Genomic DNA, 8,120 nt, shown 5'->3' with positions numbered 1-8,120 from the left:
TTTCTGGTACTTCCGAAAGTTGCAAGAAGATTTAAGATATGTTATGAATATCCCAATTTCTTCCAAGCATGATATCATATGTGTTATTTCTGGGATATCCCAAGGATATTTTTCAGATATTCGAAACGTCCGTTGGACGTTTCTGGCATTTTAAAACGTCCCACAGATATCACAGATATTCTAGGGATATTTCAGGGATGTCCCGATTTCCAACTCGGAGAATATTTGACGTATTATTCCTGGGATATTTCCAGGATTACCGGAATGTCTGTAGAATTTTCCTGAGATATTCAAACATCCCATTGCTATACCAGATATTCTAGGGATATCCCTGCTATATCTAAATTTCTATTTTGCAGATTACCCTACGTGTTATTTTTAGTATATCTAAGGGATATTTCTAAGATATCCGAGAAGTTTATAGGATATTTCTGATATATCCAAAAGTCCGAAAGATATCTAAGATGATTTAGGGACATCCCACTTTCTGCTATGCAGGATATCCTATACGTTATTTCTGTGATATCTCAGGGATATTTCGCAGATTTTCGAGATATCCGTAGGACGTTTCTGACATTTTCAAACGTACTACAGATATCTTAGATATTTGAGGTTTATCTCAGGGATGTCCCGATTTCCAAATTGGAGAATATTCGACCTTTTATTTTTAGGATATCCCAGGGATAATTCTAGGATTACCAGAATGCTCTGCAGAATGTTTCTGAGATATTCAAATATCCCATTGATATCCCAGATATACTTGGGATAACCCTGGTATATCCAAATTTATGAGTTTCTGGATAAACCAAGTGTTATTTTTGGTATATCCAAGGGATATTCCTAGGATATCCGGGATGTTAGTAGGATATCTCTGGTATATACGAAAGTACTAAAGATATCTAAGACATCCTAGGGATATCCGACTTTCTGTAATTCAGGATATCCAAACTGTTATTTCTGATATATCCCAGGAATATTCCTCAGATATTCTAAATTTTTGTAGGATGTTTCTAGCATTATCAAACGTCCTACAGATATTCCAGATATCCTAGAGAGATACCTGGGATGTCCCGATTTCGATCTTGGATAGTATTTAAAATTTTATTTCTGTGATATCCCAGGGATATTTCCAGGAATGTCTGAATTTTTCGGAGATATTCAAACATCTCATTGATATCCTAGATATCCTGGCAATATCCCCCTGGTATATCCAAATTTCTGGTTCGTAGGATACCCTACGTGTTATTTCTGGGATATCCCAGGGATTTTCCTCGGATATTCAAAACGTCCTTAGGATGTTTCTGTCATTTTTAAACGGCTCACAGATATCCCAGATATCCTAGGGATATCCCTTGGATATTCCGATATCAAACTTTCAGAATATTTGACGTGTTATTTCTGGGATATCCCTAGGACAATCTGGAACATAAATGGGATCAGACTGTTAAAAAATTTAAATTTTATTACCTTATTCATGATTGACAAATATTACAGAGATTCACCTATTCTAAATCCCTTATGTGCTCTTTTCCGGGGCTGAGTTAACTGACTGAAAAATATAAAAACTTCAAACGCCTTCAAAAAGTAGCTATAACAGACTAGATTAACTGTAGTTTAAAATAAAAATATATAATAATGTAGATTAAAGATATCTAATCATTGACGTTGAAGTCATAGTTTGTGTTGAACAACAAATTTTAAAAACAAAACTTAAAAAAAATTATATTTTAGAATATTCTATCTATTAAGACAAGAAAACTGATAACTATATTTAAAGTCTAACTAAGGTATAGACGAAATAAAATTGCTTATTAAAACATCGATCTGCATGATTTAATTATAAAATAATATAGCCTATGAAGGACTCGGTCTCAATGATTGTTAATTTACGTTGATAAACAAAATATTTTAGGAATTTGTTTTTTCGTTAAGTAAGTTAATTAATTTTGCTAAGAAAATTAATTTTGTATTAAAAAGCAAATTTTTCACTTGTTTAACTTATCCAAAAAATATGAATTTTTCATCAAATAGTTGAATCATCAATCCAAGAAGATCAATGTTCTACCAAATAGTTGATCTTTTGAATTATGAGAGAAGCATGTGCAATCATAAATGAAATTATTGAATTTTCGGATAAAAATATTAATTGAAAAAAATTAATTAATTTTCAGAAAAGGTGATTTTTCAGTATAAGGGTACTAATCTTTACAATATACTTAAACTTTTATATGAATAACAAAAGAGTTCATTTTTAAAGCTAGAAAATAATTTTTTTTTAAATATAAATGATGAAAATTCTATCAACTGCTGTTCAATTTTTAATACAAAAGGATGAGTTTTCAACAAAGTTATTAAAATTCATATAAAATTGTGCAATTTTAAAAAAAGCTATTTTTAGAATTCCAAGCCATAAAGAAATTTTTTTATACACCAGTTAAACTTTAAATCGAAACAGTTGTAGAAATTTTAATTTAATAGTTTAATTTTCAACCTACCAAGACGAGTTTTTAAATAAAAAAATGGATTATAAAAAAATTATATTCTTAAACCCGAAAAGATTTATTTTCCACCATAAATTTACTTGTGACTAAGAAAAATTAATTTGAAATCAAATCGTTGAACTTTCAAACGAAGAAAGCTTTGTTTAAAAAAATAGTTAAGTTTTCTAGCTAGAAAATATCATTTTTTAGAAAACATTTGACTTTAAATACCCAAAAGATAGACTTTTCAAAAAAATAAATTATCAAAAAAAAAAAAAAATAAATAAATTTTCAGTAACCGAAAAAGATGAATTTAACATAATGGGATTTTTAAAAAGATTGAATGTTTATAAAAAGAATGAATTTGTAAATAAACAAAAAAATTTTAAAACGAACTCACAATTAACTGAAAAATCACGAATTTTCAACAAAATAAATTAATTTTTGATGAAATAGTTTAGTCCTCAACTAAAAGGATAATTTTTCAATTAGCATCTCATTCTTCAAATGTATTTTACAAAATTCTTCAATTTTTATTATATTATTAAATAAAAAAAAGGTTAAGAAAATACTAATCATAAGAAGATGATCGTGTAAGGGTAGCTTAACTGTTGTGATGAACATAAAGTGAAATATAAATATTTTCAAAATGTCTGAAATATATGAAAATAGAAATATTTAGAAGAAAGAAACTATTCCATTGTGTGTTTCAAAGATATTTTTTTAGACTGAAAATTCTGTTTTTTTAAAATAAAAATTCAACCTTCTTGGGTACTTTTTCAAATTCAAGTTTTTTTTTAAAATTAAATATTTAGAGCTTCCATTTTTAGTGCAAATTTATTTTTTTAGCTGAACATTCATGTATTTTATAAAAATTAGTGTTTTTTGGTAGAAAATTAATCATCATGGGCTATTACTTTGGTTGAATATTTAACTATTTTGTTGAAATTTTGTTTGTTTTTCTTAAAAATTATGCTTTAATCCTGAAAATTTAACTAATCGATTTTTTGTTAAAAATTCGTCTTTTTTGTAAAAAATTAATCTTCGCAATCTTCTCAGTCTTTCAGTTTTTTACACCTCCAATTTGTCATTTTTTTTTACCATGGATTCTTTTATTCTCTATCATTCTCTCATCTAGCACCCTCTAAATTCTTTATCCATTCTTCTTCTAATCCATCCTCCCCTAGAATCTTAACCACATTCTCTTGCCAGCTTCCTTTATCTTCCATTCCTCTCCCACATCCTTCCAACACATGCTGCTATGTGTTCTCCTTCCATTCACATACTCTGAAATTTCTGTTCTCTTCTTGCTATTCTTGTCTAACTTCTCTCTCCCCAGCCTTTTCTCAATATTTTGTTCCTTATTCTTTTTTTATCGTCATATACCATTTATTGTATTTTGAATCCTCAATCATGCCCCATCTTTCTATTAATTGTCTTTCTATTTACTTTTTTCCAATTCTTCATAGTTTACTCCAGTCCCGTCTCCTATGTTTCTAGCATTAAAAAACTCCCTCCCTTCTTCTTTTCTTCTCGTTAATTTTATCGTCCTCCCTCTCCTCTCTTCTACCTCCATCAAACATTTTCTCTCTAACTCTCCTTCCTTTCCCTCTCTGAACTTCGTCTCAAATTTCTATTTTCATTCTCCTTCTTTAATTTTTTTAACCTTCTTTCTTCTTTTCCCAATATCTGTTTCATTATCATTGTTGTTCTCTTATCCTTTCTCTTATATGAGTTCTATGGTCTCTATTCGCTTTCAAGATGTATCCTAAATATTTAAACTCTTTTACTTCTTCCAATTTCATTCCCTTCCATCTGCCTGTTCCCTCGTTCTTCCTTTTCCTTCCTTTTCTAAGACTCATTATTTTTGTCTTTTCTACATTCAAGTTCATCTTTTTCTATCTAAGTATTTCTCTAATCCTGTAATAATACCCGCCATCCCTTCTTCATCCTCTGTTATCAACACTACGTCGCGTGCGTATGCCAGTGTATATATCTTTTCCTTCCCTATTCTAACTCCTCCCCAAGCTTTTCTCCTCGTTTCTTCTTCCATATCTGATATTAATATATTAAATAAAAGTGGGTTTAGAGGACAACCTTGCCTCACTCCTCTCACCAACCAGAAACTATCTCCCACTTGCTCTCCTACGTTTACTCTGCTTTTTGTTTCTCTAAAAATTTCCGATAGTTTCTTTATTAATCCCTATCCTGTTCCCTTTTTGATCAAAACTTGTTCTATTTTGCCTCAGTTCAATGAGTCAAGCGCGGCCTTTAAGTCCTTGAACATTGCTATCATTGCCCCTTTTTTCCTTTTAATGCTCTTGTTTACGAGATAGTTTTAAATATATATGTTTTTCATCACTCCCATTCCCTTTCGAAACCCTGTTTGAATCGGTGGCTCTATCTTTTTTTTCCTCTACTTCTTTCTTTAATCGCTCCCAAAATATGTTACATATACATGCAGTGTTGGCATCAGCGTCACACCCCTTATCTCTTTAACCTCCTCTCCGTTGGCCTTCTTCACTATTGGTATCAATACTCCTTCCTTCCATAACTCTGGTCACCCCTTCCCTATATACTTTATTACACATTATCCATGATCTTTCCTCTAGTTCCTTCCCTTCATATTTCCATACTTCATCCTTAATTCTTTTTAACACCTTGGCTAATTCTTCCCTTGTTATGTCCGCTTCATCATGTCTTTCTTTCAAATGTTTTTCTCCCTTGCCAAATTTTCTCTCTACTCCTATGACATTCAAAAAATATTCTTTCCATTCTACCATTTCAATATCTTGATTCACTCTTTCTCTATTTACTACCTACCGTACCTCCTCTTCCGTTCTAGCCTTCTCCGCCTCTTCTTCAAACCTTTTATTCTCTTCCTCTTTCTTTTGATCGCACAAGTCAGTATACTCTTTCTTTTTCTCTCCTATATTCTTTCTTATTACTGTTTTCTTTGCTCCACTTTCCTTATTTCTTTCTGATTTTCTTTTTTCTCTTTACGATCTTTATCCCATCCACTGGTATTCCCTTCCTTTACTAACTTAACTTTTGTTTGTGCACTCTAATCCTTTTTTCTTTTTCTCCTACCATTTCCCCCATCTCCTCTTCCACATTTTCCTCTCCTATCTCAATACATCTGACCTCTTCTCTAAACTTTTTTTTACTTTGACCAATCAATCACCCTTTCCTACACTTTTTACCTTTTCTCCCATTTTTTGATATTGTTATTTTCCCTCCTCACTCAGTATCTTATCTTTTGATTTTATTTCTCCCTCTTCCCCCACTCCCTGCTTCCTCCAGCTCCTGTTATCGCATTAAAATGTCCACCAATTATAAGCCTAGTCTCTTCTTTATTTTCTTCAATTACTTCTTTCATGTCCTTTACTTTCTCCTGCATATCACCGTTCATATAAACCTCCACTAGCTTCCACTTCTCTCCTCTTATTTTTACCTCTTCTACTTTTAATCCTTTTTTTTGTTCTTTCCCTCTCTTTCTTATCTTTTCCTGTTACACATTCGTTTCTTACTCCTATCACCATTCATTCCATTTCTCTGCCATTTACATTCTTCCTCTTTGAATTCTGAACTTGTCATTTGTAACCTCTTGGTAACCCTCCTATTTCTCTTTCACATCCCTTTTCTGATATTTCGTTTGTTTTTGCTGAAACTCATGCTTTTAAACTGAAAACTTAACTATTTGATTTATTGTTTTAAAGTTATCTTTTTCAGTCGAAAATTGACCTATTTGATTAAAAATTAATGTATTTTATCAATAGTTAATGTTTTAGTTAAAAGTTGATTTATTTGGTCAAAATTCATCCTTTTGTTTGAAAATTTTTCTTTTTTTTAATAGAAAATTAATCTTCTTAGTGTATTCCTTTGGTTGAAAATTTAACTATTTTGTTCGAATTTCGTTAGAAATTTAACTATATAATTGCAAATTAATGTATTTTGCAAACAGTTCATTTTTTTGTGGAAAATTAATTTTGTTGATTAAAAATTCATCTTTTTGATTGAAAATTCGTCTTTTCTTGGGAGAAAATTAATCTTCTTGACTGAAAATTCACCTTTTTGGATATATTTTTTTGAGGAAAATTCGTCTTTTTAATAAAAAAATTATCTTTCGAGTTGAAAATTTATCTTTATTGTTGTAAATTTAACTATTTGGTTAAGAATTCCTTTTTTTTAAATAATACTAATTTTCGTTGAAAATTTGACGCAATTCATGATATTTACGGAATTCGTAAAAATGAAGGAATTCACGAAATCTACGGAATTGGCGGAATTCATGAAATTGGCAGTAGTCACAAAATTAGCAATCTTTATGGCATTCGAGGAATTCATGGAATTCACCGAATTACGGAATTCATGTAAAGTCCGGAAATCACAAAATTCATGTAATAAGCGTCATTCGCCGAAATCATGGAAATAAAGGAATTTACGAAATTTAGGGCATTTGTAGAAGGCATGGAATTCGAGAAATTCGCGAAAATAATTTATATAATCCCTGAGATTCTCAAAATTACTGAAATCGAAGAAATTCAATGAATTCACGAAATTCCAAGAATTTACTGAATTCAAGAAATAGGCTTCATTTGTGAAATTCATGAAATTCACAGAATTTAAGCAATTTGCGGAATTCGTGAAAACCCAGAATTCACAGAATTCTTGCAATTCTTGCAATTTAAAGAATTCAAGGAATGCGCTGAATTTTTGGAATTCATGGAATTCAAATCCGTAAACACCAGGAATTCACAGAATGCATTCAATTCGTGGAATACCCGGATTAATGGAATTGAAAGAATTCGCAGAATTCATAGAAATGAAGCAATTTATAAAATTGAGGGAATTTACGGAATTCATAAAATTTAGGGAATTATCGAAATTAATTGAATTTGCAGAATTCGTGGAATTTAAGAAATTCAAGAAATTTGCTGATTTCATGGAATTCATTTAATGATAGAGTTTACGAAATTCGTGGAATTTATGTAATGAAAGGAATTCAAGGAATTTACATAATTTATGAAATTGAAGAAATTGATGAAATTTAAGTAATTCATGAGAGTACATGAGAGTACCTTGATTTCGTGTATTCCATGAATTCCACAATTGTCTTGAATTTCACGAATTGTATCAATTTGGTAAACTGCATAAATTCCGTGAATTACATGAATTCCGTGAATTACATGAATTCCGTGAATTTCATGAATTCCGTGAATTTCATGAATTTCATGAATTCCGTGATTTACATAATTTCACGAAATCCAAATAATTCACGAAAGTCATGGAATGAACGGAATTCAAAGAATTCATGGAATTACACGATTCAAGAAATTCACCGAATTCAAGAAATGCACAGCATTCATTGAGTTTACGGAATTCAACGAATTAAATGAATTCACGTAACCTACGAAATTCACGTAATTCGAAAAATATCAGGGAATTTACGCACTTTACAGAACTGATGGAATTTACGGAATTCAAAGAATTCACGAAAATCATGGAATACACGAAATTCAAAGAATTCACGGAAATCAAGGAATACACGAAATTCAAGGAATTTACTAAATACAAAGGATTCACGGAACTCAAGAAATTCATAAAATCCCAGAAATTCACGACATTTATAGAATTCAC

General features: G+C 30.6%; 1 protein-coding gene across 1 annotated transcript in view; it reads right to left on the bottom strand.

The window, feature by feature from the left end:
• The window catches only part of LOC117181653 (4-coumarate--CoA ligase-like 7), a 15,400-nt gene extending 13,826 nt beyond the window's left edge, over positions 1–1,574 (bottom strand). Inside the window, exon 1 of the mRNA XM_033374549.1 lies at positions 1,468–1,574. Coding sequence (XP_033230440.1) covers positions 1,468–1,476 — 9 coding nt within the window. The 5' untranslated portion in view covers positions 1,477–1,574. The remainder of the gene's footprint in view (positions 1–1,467) is intronic.
• Between the last annotated feature and the right edge of the window lie 6,546 nt (positions 1,575–8,120).

Source organism: Belonocnema kinseyi, chromosome 10 (assembly GCF_010883055.1).
Source record: "Belonocnema kinseyi isolate 2016_QV_RU_SX_M_011 chromosome 10, B_treatae_v1, whole genome shotgun sequence".
Taxonomy (NCBI): domain Eukaryota; kingdom Metazoa; phylum Arthropoda; class Insecta; order Hymenoptera; family Cynipidae; genus Belonocnema; species Belonocnema kinseyi.
This window is presented reverse-complemented; position numbering and strand designations above follow the sequence as displayed.